The sequence below is a fragment of the Pelobates fuscus genome, chromosome 9, assembly GCF_036172605.1.
Source record: "Pelobates fuscus isolate aPelFus1 chromosome 9, aPelFus1.pri, whole genome shotgun sequence".
NCBI classification, from domain to species: Eukaryota; Metazoa; Chordata; class Amphibia; order Anura; family Pelobatidae; genus Pelobates; species Pelobates fuscus.
Window position 1 is genome coordinate 165,488,220 of NC_086325.1, and position 21,944 is coordinate 165,510,163.

A 21,944-nucleotide genomic window follows, 5' to 3' on the forward strand; every position below is an offset into this window, starting at 1 on the left:
GAGAATAATGGCATACCATTTGCAAAAGTAGACAACCCAATGTATTATAAATGGGGTATATCCAGGCTTTTTTAGTAGCCACTTAGTCATAAACACTGGCCAAAGTTAGCATTCATATTTGTGTGTGAAAAATGCAAAAAAATAGTTTGAAGACTAATTTTCACCAGTGTTTGTTTTTCACTTAACTTAACTGTGTGGAATGCCGGAAGGTATAAAATAGAGATTCTTGGGGAGATAGAGAAGGGGGGAGTAAGAGGGTTAGAACTGTACAGGACAAGAGACATGACATGCGCATAGTCGTCCCTTAGGCATATTCCTAATAAACCCACCATAAAACCACCCCCCAATGAAACCCGGACATATATTTCTTGGGAAAATATCACAGCTTTTTATTAATGATAATTGTTTTAAACATAAAATTGTAAATAAGGGGTCAAAGTCAAACACACTTAAAGACATTGCAGCCCAACAATTTTCCAATGTAAATATTTACAGACCATGACCCCTACATAAAATGGCAAACTTAAAACAGCATTTATAATACGACACAAGCCACCAAGGGCATCCTTAGCCACTTGTACAGGTATACCGAGGTACCGCTACACATGCAGGTTCAGAGCTACCGAAGAGCTCGAACCTACCAAACCAATTCAAACATAAACCATTGTTCCTGAACTAGAAAGTCCCACCACTAACCAAGCCAACCTAACCCCAATTATCCTTATCCATCCCTGCCGCCGTGACCAAAACAAGGGATAAACCTAACATATAAGACCAATAACCAAGGGAGGGAGGGTGGGCAACAACAGGTCAGTGGGAATTAAGTAAAAATCGGTCTCCCCCCCCCCCCCTTTCCTTATGCCTGCCTCCTAGCTAAGTCAAAGCCTACTCCACTTAGCTGTTCCCTGGGCTTCAATCTATTGTGTATTTGGAATCTTTTCTTCCAATCATTCCAGGCAGACAGACCGACGCATATATATCTGGGTATTGTCAGACACACAGACATAAGTCTATTTATAAAATGGGCCAAGCAGGCTCAGGACATAACGCATGGGTATGGACAGACAGACCTAGGACATACACACAGATTGAGGGAATATCTCTGCTCTCAGTTTAAATATATAATTATCAACTTGTTATTACTGTATTCTCACAGTTTATCCAATGTGTAAAGAAATCTGCCAGCTGGCACCGGGCAGGGAAGGGCACACCCTGGCAGCCATAGAGAATATGACACTAAGTGCACATATGGAACGTATAAAGACCCTAAATCCATCCTACTGTGGTTTGCAGCGATTAATTGAGAGCAGGAAGTTGGGGTTCCCGGATTGATGGGTGCTTGGCATGGCAGGAGTGGGAGCCGCCATGGAGAACATGTTCTGCAAGTCTGACATTACTGTCATGTTAATCAAATAATTATATAGATGTAACAGGGTTGGTAGGTTTTACCTGTCCCTGTTCACATATCACAATTAGTTTCAAACAGTTCTACACTTCCAATATGTTCACAGCAGTCATATAAAGACATCGCAGGAGGATTCACAAACTCCAGTGACGAGGAACGGAATATCGGATTCCTGGTTGTTCTAAAAAGACCCTGGGATATTGGGATATTTATTTATTTTATTATTATTGCTATTTATAAAGCGCCAACAGATTCCGTAGCACTGTACAATTAGTGGAGAAACGTACAATATACACAGACAAATACAAGAGGTAAGAGAGCCCTGCCCGTAAGCTGATATCTAGTCATTGGAGCTCTTTTATACAAAGTGCTTGGCTAGATGGCCCGTGAGCTTACAATCTAAAGGATATGTTTAGCATTTATTCCCACACATTTGCAAGTTAACAATTACCCCAGAACTCTCCCAGTCTTGATTAGTGATATGATCTCCTACTACGTTTATTATTAAATGAATATGTTGCCTTGTGAAGTTAGGAATTGAATCTGTTTCACCAAACAAACGCACCAGGATTAATAATTAACTGGATCGAAATATTCTAATCACAAGAGACAAGACCACAAAAGCCCCGTCCCCCTTAGATTGTCAGAGATAGAATACAGCTTGATTTCTGAATTATTGTCCAAAATTATATTTCAATTCTTTTTCATAAGATGCTATTGGGACATATTCAATAATTTAATATTGATTACGAATTGCGAATTTTAGGCCCAAACTGATGAGTTGGGAAAACCAGTTGCAGAATTATATTGACCTAAGATTCACAGTTCCCTTGTCAGTCAGTTCTCAACAATCCCCTGTTTAGTGGATTAAGACGTTTGTTTCCCAGGGCTGGTATTCAGGGTCACAAACCACGTTATCACATGATAAACACAGAAACCAAACAAAATACTGTTTCCAGTTAAGAGGAAAAATAAACAGTTTCACAATCTCCCAGCAAGCACCGAGGGGACGAGCACACCTCCAATTGTCTGAATTCAGCTTAATGTAGGGAAGGTGACATTTTTTGCTTTTACCAGTTCTATAATACAGGAGCCATGTTGGCCAGTACGGTTTTCCCCGTTCTCTTATTTCTCTGGCCTCCCCAAGTTTTGGGACAAAAGAAGAAGGTCACAGAGGACCCCATTGATAAGATACAAGTCCAAGCCAACTTTAACATGGACAAGGCAAGTATCAAAGGGCAACATAGTCAATTCAGGAGGAACTGGGACACATAGTGTGGACAGAGTGGGAGAGATATAAAGTATCAAACAAGACGTAACAGGGAGATTTATATTTTAATACCTTTAAGACCAGTGATATTTAATGTGCCATTATTGCAGTCTGGACCTTAAAATCCCATCAGGACTATTCACTAAGGTGGGAATTCAAAGTAAATTTCAGTCAGCTATGCTTCCATTTTGCCTACTTTGGCCTTAAATTTTAAATTCACTATAAATTCTCACTATAGTAAATAAATAACCCTGAATATATTCTGTTTATTTTGCACTGTCAGCTCACCGGTTTCTTATGATGAAATAATTCTGTCATTGGTCATTAGGGGGTATAACGAATCAATGGTCTGGTCACCCCTTGGGTACTATAACAGTCAGATCTAAAGGAACCATTATATGTATTTTTTGGGATAATGTTTAGGAGCTGTAAGACGTGTTCAGTTTTTCTGGTTGTTTTGAGTCTGTGATCCACAGATTAAGCCTTTACCCCTGTGTTGTGATCACAATACCTAAAAATGTTACTTTGGTGTAATTCAAAGATTTAGCGATAACGTGTAGATTAAGGTGAGATCACAGTGGTAGGGCAAAGAGGGGGTTAATTTAGAATTATGAGTTCATAAAACCTCTAAAACATTAATTCAGTACATTTTGTTCAGAAAATAGTTGACATGTAACTAATGATTTTACAGCCAGATTAGAAACTGATAAAGTTTAGTTCTGTTAATGTAGTTACTGTCGAACTTCTTTGCACCTCGGGGTTGCAGGTAATATTCACAGCAGAGTCAACGCAGCCTTTTATCCTTCCAAGGTTAATAAATGAGTAACATTGAGGTCTAATAGCTCAAGCAGTATAGTAATGGAATTAACATTGTAATGCCGGACTTGTGTTATTAGGTGACTTGGCCTGAATTATATAATGCATGCAGATAAGGGGGGGTGGCAGAGTGATTTCCAACATCTGTATTTTGTATAATAAAGGCAAAATATGGTGTTGGGTGTTGGGGGTCATTGGATATTTTGTATTAAGCAGGGGTAGGTAAAAGGTAGATCCTCAATGGCTGTAAAACTCTCACAATTCCTTACCAGGAGGGAATCTACTATTTGCCCACCACTGTAGGGTACTACATGTTTGTAGTGCCTGAGTGTTTGAATATGACTTTTTTTGTATGGCGTAGGTGTGTGTAAATGCAGGGGTGTATTTGTGTGTAGTATTGGTGTTTTAATCCAGGAGTGTATTTGTGTGTAGTATTGGTGTTTGAATCCAGAAGTGTATTTAAGTGTAGTATATGTGTGTTTGGATGTAGATTTGTTTTAATATGGCGTATGTGTGCGTGATTGCAAGTGTGTATTTCTGATGTAGTGCTGGAATATGAATGCAGGGTATATTCACACACAAACACAGCTACCCTCAACGAGTTATACACAGACAGACACATATACAGACCTACATACACTGACACATTCACACACAATTACAGAAAAGACATATTTGTAGCTAGCCTCTTGTTTCATTACTTTTTGGGTGCAGGAGGGTGGCTTCCCTGGGGTCCAGGAAGAGCGGGCTGCAGCAGGTGACAGTAGGTTGGATCTGGCTGCAGCTGATGGGAGAGAACTGCCGCTGGTCCAAGCTCCAACTCTTCTGTCTCCGCTACTCCTCTCTGTCTTTCTACTATCCCATGCGCACTCTCTGTGCGCTTGGAATTAATGAAGTATAATCACTTTGCCCCGGCACAGAGGACGCTTGGTGGGGATGGCAAAAAGGCAGGGGCTAGATACAGCCCGCAGGACATGTTCCAGAACTCGTTTTTGCCAGTACAGGAGTCCAAAACATGGGACTGTCCCAGAAAAACTATGCATTTCTAAGCTATAGAGAATCTCATGCTGGTATATTAGACAGTCAGGCTGAATAGATAATAACCTTTTCTCTGTCTGGGATTGTTGCTTTATAAGTAAGAGAACTATAAATCTAATTTTGTAAACGTGTCTCAAAAACATTTCCTTTGCCCCTGGTGTGCCCAATGATTGTTTGTAAAATGAAAAATGTGACGTGCGCAGAAAAACGTCTCAGCCCAAGTATTGTTACTTTACAGGGAACACATAGCAGCGGGGGAGGTTTATCAAAGGGTCACCTAAACCTTTGCATTCCATTTTCTGCAGAGTTTTGGTTTGATTTATCAGACACACTCAGCATATCAATGTGTTCCCACTGACAAAAATAGTACAGACCATTTTTTTCGATGAGCACCCATAGACTGAAGGTAAGATGGTGCCCAGCCCCCATAACAGCTTAACGACATGTATCATTTCACAATTATTTTTTTAAACCAGTAAGCAAACACTTTTAACTAAATATAAAAACCAATATAAAATAAGAAAAACTTTGAAAAGTCTGTAGTAAACATTTACAAACTTATTATGAACTTGGTCAGATTGCGTTGTTGGACACACCTCTCAGCTAGGGGAGTTTCTTCACCCCTCCCCTCCTTCTGACCCACCCAGCTCAGTTTCAGACCAGTTCACTAATGATAGAAACATGGCATCCTTGTACGCAGGAGAGATATGCCCAGCATGGAGCCTGCTCTGCATGATCACACAGAGCAGATGTTGCAAGGTGACAAGCACTTCCAACTGCACACGTGTAAATGTGTCAGACACACCCAGTACACTTTTCCATCATTCCTAGGGATAGGATACTTATTGGTTAGATCAGTGTACCCCCTGGAGTAGGTGTGGAAAGCATAAGAAAGAAGCAGAAAAATATTTTAAGTAATGCTTAAGCTTTGAAATGAGCCGGTTGCCTCAAAGTGATGCATGTTCATTTTAAATAAGCATATATTGTTGTGGGTGTGAGAGAATTCCATTAATTCTATTTTTCGGAGCACTCAAAAACATAATTGTTACATGTAGGGAGAATAATAAAGGTACGAGATAGTATTTTTCACTTCGATACTGTGTGCCCTGACCCAATGTTTTCTGCTGACAGTTTGCAGGACAGTGGTATCTGCTGTCTGTCGCATCAGAATGTAATTATCTGAAAGCAAACAACCATCGCGTGGAGGCAACAATAATCAACGCTGCGCGATCCACAAAACCACGGGAGACGGAGAACCTGCTTGTCCATACGCTCCGGAAAATGTAAGGAGACTTTCAATCTCTCATGTTGTTTGAGATAGGAGTATTAATGAATCCAATACATAATATCTATTTTTAATTACCAGGGCTAAGCCACTGAGATTATACTGCTATATACTAAATATGTCATGTTTATTTTTATAGGGACGGGATCTGCTGGGAGATTAAACAAAAATATCGCAAGAACAAAATAAACGGCAGGTTCATATTAAAAGGTTGGTCCACACCGCACACACACCATAGCTTTCTGTAGACTGTATTGCCAGATGTTGAACACTGATGACATCCTTTCTCTTTGTCCAGTTCGTGGATCTATTCGGCAGCTGGACATGGTGGTGGCAGAGACAGATTACGAGAATTATGCCATTCTGTATTACCAACGGCAAAAGAAAATTACCATTAAGCTATACGGTTTGTGTCCACTCCAACCCCTCCATAGAAAGACAATCCGTGCGCTGAGCTGCTGCTCTATGCAAAGTGGTGATGGTTAACTATAGAACTGCAGATGTTTAAGAACAACACGTTCTTAAAGGAATACTATAGCCACCAAAACAACTTTTAGCTTAATGAAGCAATTTGTGTGTATAGATCGTGTCCCTGAAGCCTCACTGTTCAATTATCTGTCATTTAGGAGTTAAATCACTTTTGTTTTTGTTTATACAGCCCTAGTCACACCTCCCCTGTCTGTGACAGAAAAAGCCTGCAATAAAACAGCTTTAGAAGTTTTTATCTCCTGCTCTGTAAGTTGAACTTTAATTACACACAGGAGGCTTCTGTAGAGTCTAGCAAGCTAATAACAGAGCAAGAGATCAGAAATCCAAACAGAGCAAGAGATAAGAAATTCCAAACTAAACAGAATTGGCAATAAAGGAAGTGTAAACATTAGATAACTCTTTTGAGGAAGTGTTTAGGAAGGCTGTGTAAGTCACATGCAGGGAGGTGTGGCTAGGGCTGCAAAATCATAGTGATTTAACTTCTAAATGGCAAAGAATTGAGCAGTGAGATTGTAGGGGTGTGATCTATAATCCAAAACTGCTTCATTCAACTAAAGTGTGGTGCCTGTAGTGTGGAAATGCACAGAAAGAAAAAAGCTGTGTAAACCAAATTCCAAAAAATGGAATAGGGACACAGAGGAGTGCTCAGCAGTATATTATATCCAAAGTATCTAAAAAATAAATACTTTATTTATGTACAATACAAAAAAGAGCTTGTCCATGCTCTAGTAATTTCCCGAATTGATTACTATAACCCTCTCCTGATTGGTCTCCCCAAAAGCCGTATTGCTCCGCTACAGTCTGTAATGAATGCTGCAGCTAGACTGATTTTCCTCTGTAGTCGGTCCTCTCACACCTCACCCCTCTGCCAGCCCTTACATTGGCTCCCTGTATCCTATAGGAGTCAATTCAAAGTGCTAACCCATACATTTAAAGCACTGAACAATTCCAGCCCCTCTTATATCTCTTCACTGATCCATAGGTATGCCCCTCCTCGTACCCTTCGCTCTGCCCGTGACCACCTCCTGACCGCTGCTCGCACCCGTACGGCCAACTCGCGCTTGCAGGACCTCTCGCGGGCGGCTTCTCTCCTATGGAATAGCCTGCCTACCGCCATCAGACTCTCCCCTAGTCTTCAATCATTTAAGAAGGGCCTTAAAACCCATCTCTTCAGGAAAGCTTATGGCCTCCCAGAGTAACCTCTACCTTACATACCTGTCTCTTGCTGTCTCCTATGGGACAGTGCTTTGCTCTCTCCTCCAGCTCTGCTTCACTCCTACTTGATATTTCCTGTCCTAATGTTTCTAATACCCCATCTCCTATAGAATGTAAGCTCGTTTGAGCAGGGTCCTCTTCAACCTATTGTTCCTGTAAGTTTTCTTGTAATTGTCCTATTTATAGTTACATCCCCCCCTCTCATAATATTGTAAAGCGCTACGGAATCTGTTGGCGCTATATAAATGGCAATAATAATAATAATAATAATAATAATAATACAAATGGAAATGCTGCTTGGTAACAAAGAAATAAATGAATAAATGCAACAAAGTCATGTATCTTACTATCCTCAATAGGGGCTGCAATCAGCATCAATAATGGCTACTAAGCACAAGACAAACGGGATTACTGCCAGATAAATAAATACTGTGTGTCAAAGTCATGTATCTTACTATCCTCAATAGGGGCTGCAATCAGCATCAATAATAACAAAAACAAGGAGTAGAGTCAGCGCTAATCAGGAAGGCAGCAGTCCCAAACAAGGACTCCCTCTAATGTCCCTGGAGATAGATAGACAAAGTAAAAGAATGGGGGATGGGTCTGCGCCACTGTGTACAACAGATAATGATATTAAGTCCAATACGATCTATATTGTTGTGTCCAAAGTTCTACTTTATTTTTTATTTTTTATTATTTTTTTAAATTTTTTATTTTTGTCGTGCACGGAAATACATCAGAGTCTGCGTTGCCACAACAACTTACACATACTCTTTCGTATACATCAGAATACAACAGTGGTGTAGCGTGAGTAAATATGGCACATTTTGGTATATAATAGATTCTAGATACAGCATATCATGAGTCAACTTTAAACCTGGTACGTTTCTATGTACCGTTTCGAGAGCTTGTACATGTGTACAGGAGAGGCCAAGTCGTGATGAAGTGGCCTAGCGTTGTCTGTTTTACAGTATAATAGGGAGTGTATGTATGCTGCTTAGAGTGAGGGTTGGTTAAGGTGAGAAACTTCTCTGTGTGTGTGACACGTCATGAAACAAAGAGATATAACATATAAACGTAACAGAGAGCATAACAGTACATGCTGGGATGTCATAGCGAGTGATGGCAATGGGGTCGGTATGTGTCCTCGTGAGCTACTAGGGCTATGTGTTAGCGCTGTTTGTCGATTTTCAAAAGGTACATCTATTTTAACCCTGTGTAGTGTGGAGCCTAGGGGTGCACGCCGCTAAGTCGCTATAGCGCTAGTCGCGGCATGGTGTGGGTTAGCTATTGATGGCTCTCTGTGTGCTCGTCCCCATATTCCAGGGGTGAGGGGAGGTGGGGGGGGGTTATCACCGGAGCAGTTAAGGTCAACCTTGTGAGGGTGTTTTCTCCGCCTTTGGGGAGCAATGTGTTTGCAATTTCTAATGCATAGTTAAATTTAAAGTAAACTTGTTAAACAAAATTAAAAGGTAGAGCAGTTCTATATGGTTGTAATTAGACCAGTGGATCGCACGAGCGAAGCTGAGGAGGTGGCCCAGTTCATGTCTGTGGAGTTCCCGTCGCTCTGGATCGAAAGACTGTCTCTTTGTCCGCTGTCCTCGGTTGAGGGCGAGGATGTGGAGCTGTCGCGTTACTTTGACTTGAGAGTCCCAGTATGCCCAGTATAGTGTGACCGTCTTGGGGGGTCGTAGCCTTGTGTTGTTCTCCATTTACAGTCACCCATAAGGTTCTGGAGGTTGCCCATTTGTAGGGTATTCCAACTGCGTGAAGTGGTTTGGTTACCGTTTGCATGTCCCTGCGCCACAGGAGTGTGGAGCTGCTTAAGTCCTGGAAAAATGAGAGTCGGCAAGACTCAAACTACAATGGGGTCTTCCCCCGAAGTGCCACCAGCAGCCCGAGCTTGTCTGACATTGTTTGAAATCTGAGTATAATGTCCATTGGAGCTGCGCTGGGGGCCTGCGGTGATTTGGAAATTCTGTATACCCCATCAAATATAAAAGATTTAGCCTGTCTCGTCGGTAATACCTCTGACACCAGGCGTCTAATGTAGTGGGGCAGTTCCTCTAGTGGTACGGTCTCTAGTACCCCTCTGATTTTTATATTTTTGCGTCGGCTCCTGTCGTCCAGTAAATGGACTTGGTTGGAGAGATTTTCTTGGGCGGTGTGCAGTTGTCGAATCTTGTCGTCCATTGTGTGTATGCTGTGTTTCAGATCTGTTATGTCCCCCTCTGTTGCTTGAGTGCGTGCTGTCACTGCTTGCACTTGTGTGGTGAGCGTTGCCAAGTCTGCTTCCCACATTTGTTTAAGATTGTGTTGGAGGCCTGACAGCATATTTTGAATGTCTCCTTTCGTGGCTGGGGTGCTGTCCTCTGGTGCCAGTGAGGGTTCTGGTCTCTAGGGGCCTGGTGGGGGGCTGTCATGAGTGTAGTCCTCTTCCGAGGGCGCAGGTGAGGCCTCACGGGGAGTGGGTGTTTGTAGCACCCTGGGCATTTGTAGCATTTGGCCAATGTCCTGCCGTGATTTTGTGGTGACTGGGGTCGGTTTTGGGGTTTTCCGTCCCATCTCACCTGCGTTGTGCTGGTTGAGCTGCTGGTCTGCTGTGGAAGGTATGTGCCACGGCCAGCCCCACTCCACTTGATCCCCGTGCTGTCCGCCCGTGCGGTAGGCCTTACCGCCTCGTTTTCGGGTTTTCACTCCGGGTGTCGCAAAAAATGGCATCAGCCTAATTGGTGAGTCTGTCCGTACGCTGCGGTATCTTTTGAGACCACGGGTTTCACTGTGTGGTCCCGATGTCGGCGGATTTCAGTTTATTTTCTCGGAGTTCCGAGTAATGGCGTCTGCTCCGGTGCGGTGTTAGGCTCCGCCCCCAAAGTTCTACTTTATACGATATCCAGAAGATGTCAGTGGCATAGAGGATAATCCAATTTTGTAAAAAAAGAAGAGTTCTTACTTACAGTTGACAGAGCTTAATCCAGCTCTGGTGTGAATAGCTTGCAGCAGTATTATCCCCGCTTACAGGATATACGGCAAGTGTCCTCTTCTATGTGGTAACAGGTAACCAAGTTGGAAATAAAAATGGAAACAATAATGGTGCAGTATGTTCCACACATGCAATAAAAGATATAAAATATAATAGATACACTCACATTCGATAGAGCTTCAGCTAGCTCTAGTTTGTTAGGTGTGCAGCGGTATAATCCCCGCTTGTAGGATATGGGATGAGTGATCTTGACACGAATATCAGTAGCTCGGAGAGAAGATAAAACAGTGATAGAACTCTCAATAAAATCTTAAGTGATAGGATAAAATAATAAAATATACTCACAATATATAGGGCAGACTAACTGCTCTATGTAACAGCGTAGGTGGTATAATCCCCACCTAGGATTCTTTGGAGTATGTTATCCAAGGAGTAAAAATAATAAAAGAAGTATACAGTATAAAAAATATATAAAAGCCAGGTAATAGTAAAAGATGATGGTTCCAACGTAAAAATGACCAAAATCTTTTATTAACAGTATATAAAAAACAGTAAAAATATCCAAACGCGTTTCACCAATATAAGGCTTTATCAATGGATAGCAAAAATAATGGCTACTAAGCACAAGAAAAACTGGATTACTGCCAGGGAAATAAATACTGTGTGTCAAAGTCATGTATCTTACATCACAGAGACTGATTAGAACTATATTGTAAGCGTATTGCAATAATACCGCAGCTGCTCTCATTTTTTAACACAGCATGGGTCACTGTTCTGTGGGTCACAGTGCGCATGAGCAGTTAGCAGCCCAGGCAAAACTGATATGACAACCTGGAACTAAGTTCTGGTGGTCTGACGGTTATGGTGGTGTGACAGTTCTAGTAGTCTGACGATTCTAGTGGTCTGATGATTCTAGTGGTCTGGTGTTGTGACGGTTCTGGTGGTGTGACGGTTCTGGTGGTCTGACAGTTCTACTAGAAACGTCAGGGCACTGGAACTGTCTGACCACCAGACCACTAAAATTGTCAGACCACGAGAAGCGTCAGGCCACTGGAACCGTCTGACCACCAGACCACTAGAATCGTCAGACCACGAGAACCTTCAGGCCACTGGAACCGTCTTCTAGTGGCCTGATGGTTCTCGTGGTCTGACTATTCTAGTGGTCTGGTGGTCAGATGGTTCCAGTGGCCTGACGGTTCTCGTGGTCTGACGATTCTAGTGGTCTGGTGGTCAGACGGTTCCAGTGGCCTGACGCTTCTCGTGGTCTGACAATTCTAGTGGTCTGGTGGTCAGACGGTTCCAGTGGCGTGACGGTTCTGGTGGCGTGACAGTTCCAGTGGCCTGACGGTTCTGGTGGCATGACGGTTCTGGTGGTCTGACAGTTCTAGTGGTCTGACAGTTCTAGTGGTCTGATGCTTCTGATGGGAAATTCTATTTCAGTGGAGAGGTTTACCAATCACTGCGCTATAACTTACTCTCAGAGTACACTAAGCAGAAATACAAAGTGATTATGGTGCTTAGACGACTATATATTTAATAGATACTCGGGTGCAAGCTGGGCTCACTCACACCCAGATGACATGACGCAGTGAATGTAGTATCTGTCAGCTTGGCTGGGGTTTTTAATGCTCTGGGAATGGATTTGAATCCATTATCGATGTTCTAGATATAATTTCTATTCTCTGCTCGTTATGCAGGACGTGGTAAGACTGTGAAAGACGATATTTACCGCAAGTTCGATGGACATGCCTCTAACCAGGGCATAGACCTGCTTTATATCTACCCATTTCCAACATATGGTGAGCACATATATATAATTATATTATAATGCCAGGTCGCTTTATGGTCTATTCCCTGAATCTGGAGAAATGGACCCAACACATAGTGGTGATGGGGAGGGAATGGTGGTGATGAAGGGGATTTCTGGTGACAGGGGGGGGGGGGTTCTGGTGAAGGAGGAGTGGGAGCAGTGGCGTAGACACAATCCATGGGGCCCTGGTGCGAAACTGATCCGTGGGCCCCTTCTTGTGAAGAAGGGGGAGGGTTTCCTGTGAAGGAGGGGGAGGGGTTTCTTGTGAAGAAGGGGGAGGGTTTCCTGTGAAGGAGGGGAATGGGTTTCTAGTGAAGGAGGAGTGGGAGGGGTTTCTTGTGAAGAAGGGGGAGGGTTTCCTGTGGGAGGGGGAGAGTTTTTGATGAAAGAGGGTTTTTTTTTTTGGTGAAAGAGGGGGAAGGGTTTCTAGTGACGGAGGGGAGAACTTACTGGAAAGTGGAGGACGTAGGAGGGAGATGGCTTTCTAGCAAAGGAGGGGGAGCATATCAGGTGAAGATGAGGGAGGGGTTTCTGGTGAAGAAGGGGGAGGGTTCCATACACCAAATTATACCAATGTAAACTATGTAACATATTTCACAAAATCGAAGTGGTTTTTGCTATATTTTCGTGTTTCTTATGTTTCAGGATTCTGCGAGAAGGCGGATCAGTTCCATATTCTTGACGGTTAGTAATAAGCTAAATAACGATCAACATCCAAAATATTAATATTATGCTAAATCCTCGTTATCTCTGGTCATGCACAGTATTCACTGACCTATTCCTTAGCTGAATTAAATACATTTCACCATTTTAACAAGTTTGTAATTCCCTTATCAATTCTCCATAAGACTTGTTTACGTGAGTAATTTTTTTCATTGATTTAAACCATACTTTTCTAACATGTTATTATGGGATAAATATCGTCAGCTTTGCGTGATATCATACATTAACTGAAGAATGGGACACGGGACGATGTAGAGCTAAAGGCGTGTAAATCATTCTTTTTTGTATTTTAGAAACCTCGAGCTGAGCGTTGCAGTCTGCGTGACGTATGTGATCCATTTCAACGTTCCCTGTAAACAATATTTTTTACATACTAAACCAGCGAAGTGTCATCGCCACCTCTGTATGCACTGACAATGAGGGGGTTAGCAAAATCAAAAATGACAAATGTATTATTTGCGTTCTGTATGTTTTTGCGTGTTAAAAAAAATGAGTTTGCTATTGGGAGAGAAAATAAAATTCTATCCTTTTCTGGACCTTTTTGTGCTTTCGTAAGGTGACATAACACATCATGTCAGTCTCTACAATAAGGGAGAATGGTTTTATGGGTTATGACATCATAAACTGCACATGAAGATTAACAAAATCAATACAATGTTTAGAGTTAAGAAAATGAAAAAAAGAGCTAATAAATATGTAGGTTTAGTAAAATAACAGAAAAATGGGAGATAACCCCAGGGAAATACAATACTTGCTGCCAAGGAGATGGTTAATTACTGAAGAAAATAATTTGTAGAATAGATAAAACTTCACTTTTAATATATACATCACTCTAAAATCAGAATAACCAAAAATACAGATAATAAGGTGCTATATATACGATCTATATGCTAAATAGTAACAGGAAAACATCATGAGTACCAGCCTATTAATTACAATTAGCAACAAATAAATTAATGTAACTAATCCCAAAGTTATCTGTTGCAAGATAAAGTGAGTATCGTAAGAATGGAATCCTCCAATACCCAAACAGCAAAAAGTGGAAGATGTAATTTGGTGTAATTAATAGAAACACCAAATCCTATCACTCTTAGCTCCCTTAATGTATCTCAGAGATAGCTGGAAGTGCTTCAAGCTGGGTTTTAGCTGGGTATAGCTAAGGAACCAAGAAATGGTATAATTAAACTATCCACAAAGTAAAGGAGGATTAAATGAATCAAGTCATTGTCGTGTGCTACTAATCTACCATATCATTCAGTATAGCTATTAGCTAAGCCATTCTGAACATTTACTTTTAAAACGTTTATGTTGGTTATTTGCTCTGTACTCAATATTTAAATACCTTTACATTACCTGCTTCTTTTTTTTTTTTAAACTTTGACCAAGCAGAACCAGCACAGCAAGGATTATTCTAACACAAAACATTGCTTTCTTAAAGGGATACTCCAGGCACCCAGACAACTTCTGCCCATTGGAGTGGTCTGGGTGCCAACTCCCACTACCCTTAACCCTGCAAGTGTAATTATTGCAGTTTTCATAAACTGCAATATTTACATTGCAGGGTTAAGTCCTCCTCTAGTGGCTGTCTACTAGAGGAGATTGCATAATGCTTTCCTATGGGGAGGTCTAATGCGCGAGCGCCCCCCGCCGACGGCTGCGCATGCGCATTAGGTCTCCCCCGCCGGCTGACGTCCGCGGGGGAGGAGCGTAGGCGGAGCCTAACCCAGTGCCGAGGGACATCGCGCTGGACTCCGGTAAGTCACTGAAGGGGTTTTACCCCTTCAGCAACTTGGGATGTGGTGTGGAAGGGAGAGGGGCACTAGAGGGTCCTGCAGTGCCAGGAAAACGATGTTTTCCTGGCACTGAAGAATCCCTTTAAAACACTGTTTTTTGGTTAGTGTAATCATTTAATTTCTATTTTATTTGCAATTCTGATAGCATTTTGTTTTGTTTCGAGGCTTAAAGGGACATATGGCTATTCATTTAAGTGTGATTTCAAACTGCATTTTAAATTTAAGGTGAAAATTGCTGAAGTGGAAAAATTGGTAAGTCAGTTATATTTTGAGTTTGGCTGCTCTGGCCTTAAAGGAACACTCAACGCACCCAAAAAAAACTTTAGCTTAATAAAGTGTTTTTGATTTATAGATACCGTTCAGTATGGTAGAGAGGGCGCCGTGCCTCGTGGATAGTCTTAACTCTAGGTGACGGTCAGTGGATATGTGAAGAGAAAGAAAATGGGAGAACACAATATAGTATAGTATCTTCTGACAGTCGGTGAAAGGATTATAAAAACGCGCTTACTTTTATTAGACGCTATAGATCAGCTCCAGATGGAAGTGCCTGCAATGTACAACTCCCGTCTGTGAATATGGTGGTCCTGTAGTACCTTGGCAGATGTTGCATTTAGATCTGAAAAGATATTTTGTTCAATCCCAATCGCACAATCCCTGCCAAGGATATAGCTGGAGTGTTCCTCTTGATAACTTAGGCTAAAAAAAACTTCCAGGAGGGCCCAAAATGGGTAAAGAAGTGTATAATTTTTATTAAAAATTCAAATATTAAAATACACCAACGCATTTCACTCCGTTGACGTCTTCTCCCAGCTATGAAGAGAGGGATGTGACGGGAGAACATGTGAGCTCTTGGCTAATGATGTGGTCGGAAGTTGAGTTACACCTACAGCAGGAGAGGGGATAAACTGTACGTGCCACATTTCATAGTAAAACACTGCTCTATGCACCATAAGCACTTCAAATCACTAAGTGTTCAGGGTCCTTGGAGTTACCCTTTAAAATATTTATTTTTTTACTAGTTTGACATTAAATTTGAAATTCATATTAAGGTCTCACGTTAGTAAATAATCCTGTTTAGTTTAGTTACAGATTCGTCTAGTGCATGGGTAATCAACTTGGTCCCTACCGCCCACTAGTGGGCGTTTGGGATTTCAGGTGGGCGGTGGTTGGTTCTGCAGAAAACGCCAAGGTGGTCCTTGATGACCGTGGACCAATGCCGGCAGGGGAGATCATTTCATCTCACCTGCCGGCCCATGCAGAGCCAGCCTTGCTGAAACCCTCTAGTGCTGGTGATCTCCCTCACCGGCTCGCTGGCACTTCCCGCAGAGAGAGGGAAGGGCCTGGGAGGCTCTGTGTTCCTCCCGCGAGCAGGCTGTGTTCCTCCCGCGAGCAGGCTGGTCGGAGCGCAACATGGCATTGCTCTAATACAGTGCTGTGCTCACAGGAGGACAGGAGAGTTAGCCTGCAGCCAGAGGAGCTGCAGGGTAAAGTGAACATGCCGCCACTGGACCACTTGGGCTTACAGCATTATGTCCCCCCTCCCCTGGTAAAAGGTAAGAAGAAGGGAGGGGTAGACATTAAGATAGATTTTGCCATCTCGCCCTCCTACACACAGCATAGACTCTATGCACCCTTCACACACAAACAGACTGGCCCCTCACACACACACTACACCCCCCCCACACACACACAAACACTACACCCCCCCCCCCCACACACACACACACACTGCCCACCTCACACATACTTCAACACACACTGGCTCCCCCTCCACACACAAACACACACACACTCAGCACCCTACACACACAGCACGCTCCAAACATACACACTGCACGCTTCACACACACACAGTGTACCCCTCACACACACACACACACGCACACAGTGCACCTCTTACACACACCCACTGCACCCCTCACACACACACAAACACACTGCACCCCTCACACACAGGCACACATAGTATTCTTCGGAAAAAAAATCACACTTGCGCTTTAAATTATTGTGGTACTGGTGGACAGTAAGGAAATGTTACTATTGTTTTTTCACTGAGACACTTACTTCCCAGATTCTTAAAATGGTAGCAGGTGACAGCCATTACATGCATCATTACAGGGTCTATACAATAACTGCGTTCTCTGCAGAGGAGTGCTCAAACTCTAAACATTGTGATTCCATAAAAGGTGTCACTGAATAGGGAGAGCGCCACTAATTCCATCAGCGCAAGTCCTTCCGTCTAATGGTGCTAAATCTCCCCTGAGGATTTCTGTGCAAATACTGATACATCATTTCATGCAACCCAGTGACAAACCCTTACTGGATTTAGTTTTTGTCCCTGATCTGCAGAAATAAAATCAATAAATTGTTATTTGATCCATATTTAACAAGATAGCTGTGCTACTTACCCTCCTCATTGTGCATTGGTAAACCAATAAGCCCCAATAATAAAACCTGCAGAATTGAACTCCTCGTTAGCTTTCATTTGCATTATGAGATAGAGATTGTAACAGTATTTATACCAGGGTTTGCACTGGCCCCAATATGCGGAGATGCAGCAGGTCAGAATTAGAGAGAATTTTAGCAGTGTAGCAATTGTACACCTGCATGATGATGTCACACTTGTCATGCATGTCCCTCTCCCACACATACGTGTCCTACATAAGTGACTCGGTCAATAAATGTTCAAGACAATATATTCTACGGAATACAACGTCCCCCATCTTCATAAAGGAACCAATCAAGAAACGACTAAATTTCCCCAAGCCTCTCTCCAACTATGGAACTATACGGTTATATATATATTTCTTATAAATGTTTCAGTTTGGACTAATGTGTTCCCTTCTAGGCCTCCGCTAAGGCTAAACCTTTTTTGGCCTTTGAACAATCTGAACCCAGACTATTCCCCTAACAGCAAGCCCCCTCTTGGTGTTTCAATCCTGATGAAAGACAAAGAGTTTACAGCCCCAGGCAAACACCTGTCTGTTAGGATCTCCACACTACTAAAACAAACACCCCTGTGTCCTTCGTAAACTATCATCTCAGTGACGGGAGGTCTAAGCCTTTTACCCAACGTCCCCCTCCACCTTCAGCCCTAAACATCCCTCCCCTTTCCATTCTCCTGCCCTGCAGGCATTGAGCTTTCATAATCTGAGTTGGAATTTTTGTGATCAGCCAGTGAATTACCGCTTATGAAAGGCTACGGCGGGTAAACAAAACTGCAAGAAACAAGAGTTCATGGGAGGGTCATTGTTGCAGAAAACAAGCAGCGTCCATCATGCTGCGTCGCTCGGCACAGGATCCCGGGGCCTGACGACACCTGTAACACTCTATCACAAAATGGATCCTTTATCACTAAACAAAAATACCATTTGTTCTATGTCAGTAAGAAGTATGTGAATGGGCACTCTAAACACCATAACCACTACAGCCTGCTGGCGCTAATCCAGTTAAGTGTCAAAGAATTTTCAAGAGCTTCGACACTGTTGTTTTGCCAGGTATCTGTGCTGCGGCCCCTTATCGGATTCATCGCTGAAACAGAATATTCCTTTTTGCGTTAGTAAGGTCCGTTTTGTGCAAGTTTGGGCAGGATTTATCCGCTGACACTCTCAACCAATGATATCTATCTAAACAGGCATACATGGACGGAACTCATATCATCACAGTTCAATGAGAAATTCCATCGCTTGGAAGATGTTGCTGTCTGCTCTATATACGACAGATTGTAGAATACAGAGTTCTTAGGCCAGATTGTTGGCTTAAATGTCATTTTGTAAGTGAGATAATTGGGAGGGGAGTGCAAGAGGGTGCAAGAATTAAACAACCCTGCATCCCAAGAGGCTGAGAAACTAAACAATATAACAAACGTATCTCCTAAATGGCAGAGAATTGAGCAGTGAGACTGCAGGGGCATGATCTATACCCCCAAACCGCTTCATTAAGCTAAAGGGGTTCTGGTGACTATAGTGTCCCTTTAAGATAATTTAAAAGAAAATGAAGCATTTTGTGAAAAAATAGATTAAGTTATAGGTATATACCAGTGTTGTATTCATGTGATATCATGATAACATGTAACATAAAATGACTATTTGCCACCGTGGAAGGATTTCTCTTCACCCTGACATGTTATTTTAAGTCCTTGCTGACTAAGGGCAGAGTATTAATGTCGGGGCCTCTCTGATTACACTGGTAGCATTCCAAAACCTCTTCCATGAGCTGGCCATCCAGGGGCCCCATGTTGCCAGCTATAATGAGATTACTGGACGGAATGCAGGCAGGAATAGATCCTGATGATGTCAGCAATCAGCTTATTGTTGACATGACGACCAATATCACCATTTCCAGACAGGCGGTCATTTAAGCAACTAGCAAGCATTATCCATGCAATTAATTTCCCACAAGGCAAATGGGGTAAAGCTTTCTGGCCCCCCCGCCAGAAGGACCCCCACCTTGTCAGTCAAAGTGATGGGTGTTTTAGGCGTTTCTCTGATAAATCGGAATAAGTGGAAAATTGACAATGGAATATAAATGGATTAGGTGTGGACGTAACTCCCATCATGAACAACCAGACAGAGGCAGTCTGAAAGAGCTTATCTGCAACACCTGCTGAGTACCTCACTAGTGGGCGGAGTAGTACCTCACTAGGGGGAAGAAGTGGACCTCACTAGGGGGCAGAGGTGGACCTCACTAGGGGGCAGAGGTAGAGCTCACTAGGGGGCAGAGGAGTACCCAACTAGGGGGCAGAGGAGTACCTCACTAGGGGGCAGAGGTGGACCTCACTAGGGGGCAGAGTAGTACCTCACTAGGGGGCAGAGGTGGACCTCACTAGGGGGCAGAGTAGTACCTCACTAGGGGGCAGAGGTGGAGCTCACTAGGGGGCATAGGAGTACCTCACTAGGGGGCAGAGGTGGACCTCACTAGGGGGCAGAGGTAGAGCTCACTAGGGGGCAGAGGTGTACCTCACTAGGGGGCAGAGGTGGAGCTCACTAGGGGGCAGAGGTGGACCTCACTAGGAGGCAGAGGAGTACCTCATTAGGGGGCAGAGGTGGACCTCACTAGGGGGCAGAGTAGTACCTCACTAGGGGGCAGAGGTGTACCTCACTAGGGGGCAGAGGTGGAGCTCACTAGGGAGCAGAGGTGGAGCTCACTAGGGGGCATAGGAGTACCTCACTAGGAGGCAGAGGAGGACCTCACTAGGGGGCAGATGAGTACCTCACTAGGGGGCAGATGAGTACCTCACTAGGGGGCAGAGGTGGACCTCACTAGGGGGCAGAGTTGGAGCTCACTAGGGGGCAGAGGTGGACCTCACTAGGGGGGAGAGGAGTACCTCACTAGGGGGCAGAGGTGTACCCCAGGGGAGACAGACTGCCAAGAGTTTTGCAAAAGTAACTATTTACTAGTGGACATAACCCTGTGTATGTGTACTGTCTTGGGGGCAGGGGTTCTCCCGCCTGTTCATGTATTTTCCCTATCGTGCTCCCGTAGTTTACTCTGTGTGTTAGTCTAAACTGCCTGCCCCCCGCTCGGGAGGGCCACCACGAAGGGAATCCATTCACCTCCCGAATAGGGACCACCGCGAAACCTCATTTAGAATGTTGTTTTAGAACATTCGCACCTCGTAAGAGGTGTCAAAACTGCAAATCGCAAGGGGAGCCTTGGCGCGTGCCTCCCCTAGGTGGCAGACCATTCGTTAGACGAAGGCCATCCAGCATTCATTGATTGCTTCCCACTGACCTCCCCAGTCCCCTCTGGAATGTTCGCACCAATCAATTAGAACGTTGGCAAATTGCAACATAAATGTGAAACTACAAAGGAAGTAATTAATGAGTGCTTCCCTGGGTGGCCACCATTCGTATAGACAAATGCCGGCCAGGGGGAGCATTCATGTCCCGAATGGAGACGATTCCCTTGACTGGTTTCACCCAGGGACCCTGTGAACGGAGACTGTGGGGACACTCTTTGGGGACAATGGTGGTTTGGCGAGTTTCTGTAGCTGGGAGCCAAAGAGGCGGGCAACTTTCCTGCGCTGGGGCTCCCGGGTACAGAAGCTCATGAATTGAAGACCCCTTGTCACCGGAGGTGGGAAGCCCTGAGGATGGGTGGCGGGAACAGGGGACAAAGGGACTGGATTTTTGTTTCCGTCAGGAGACCCCTGAGAGGGGGGGGACACTGAGAGGGGACACTGAGTGGCGGGAACAGGGGACAAAAGGACTGGGGTTCCGGATCCGTTACATGACCCCTGAGAGGAGACATTGTCTTTTTGTGTGATCCACCCCTTGCATGGTGAAAAGTATAAAGCCGAGTGTGACCAATAAAGTTGTTGTTGTACCCCTGGAACTGTGTGTCGGCCAGTTACTGGGGGGAAAATAGGTCTGTTCATTCATTAATAGCCGGGTTACCCAGGGTCCGCTACAGTACATTTTGTTGGATTTTCTGTACCTGATAATAAATTAGAGGATTTTTCTCACGCAATTATCTCTCAGGCACAGAGGATCCTAGAATTGAAACCCTTGTGTTATTGTGTTGAAAACCGCTTGTATGGGACTGGGAAAAAAAGCAGTGTGTGACTCAATAAACTTCAGTTGTACTTCTAGAACTGTGTGGTGTCCAGTTGCTGGGGAGGAGGTGGGATATTTCTCTGGGGGTTTACTTGTTCCTGATTTTACTTTTGTGGATCCAGCGGAGAAGAGTCCCTTCTAGGACTAGGGCTCTGCTACAGACGAACCAACAAAAATTGGAAAGACTCAAAGTGTGTCTAGGATTCATTAATCATTGACTTATCATTTATGTCCCCAGTAATTCCCCAACTGGAAATGAAAGGTGGTAACTAGCATGTAAGCTCATTGAGCAGGGCCCTCAACCCCTTTGTTCCTGTACATCCAACTCGTCTGGTTACAAGTACATGTTTGTTAGCCCACCCGTTGTACAGTGCTACGGAATTTGCTGGCGCTATATAAATAATAAAAATAATAATAACGGCAGATGGCGATACAACATAATGATCACGAACACACAACTCTGTACTCATGGAGACAATACACAACTCACAGGGCCACGTGACAAATTCTGTTAATATGGTTATAAGACGTACGTTACGGGACCTCCGTGTCCCTCTTGT

General features: G+C 43.6%; 1 protein-coding gene across 1 annotated transcript; it reads left to right on the plus strand.

Annotated features, from left to right (window-relative positions):
* The first annotated feature begins 2,393 nt into the window (after window positions 1-2,393).
* On the plus strand, window positions 2,394-13,570 carry C8G (complement C8 gamma chain). The gene is made up of 7 exons (XM_063431747.1): window positions 2,394-2,629; window positions 5,661-5,812; window positions 5,954-6,024; window positions 6,113-6,220; window positions 12,199-12,300; window positions 12,957-12,995; window positions 13,328-13,570. Exons 1-7 carry the CDS (start codon window positions 2,501-2,503, stop codon window positions 13,339-13,341), a joined length of 615 nt encoding a protein of 204 aa, XP_063287817.1. The 5' UTR covers window positions 2,394-2,500; the 3' UTR covers window positions 13,342-13,570.
* Window positions 13,571-21,944: the final 8,374 nt, after the last annotated feature.

Coding starts and splice junctions, on each gene's coding strand:
- C8G (XM_063431747.1), top strand. CDS start 2,501: ATGTTGGCCAGTACGGTTTTCCCCGTTCTCTTATTTCTCTGGCCTCCC. Junction 2,630..5,660: donor CCAACTTTAACATGGACAAG/GCAAGTATCAAA, acceptor TTCTGCTGACAG/TTTGCAGGACAGTGGTATCT. Junction 5,813..5,953: donor GTCCATACGCTCCGGAAAAT/GTAAGGAGACTT, acceptor TTATTTTTATAG/GGACGGGATCTGCTGGGAGA.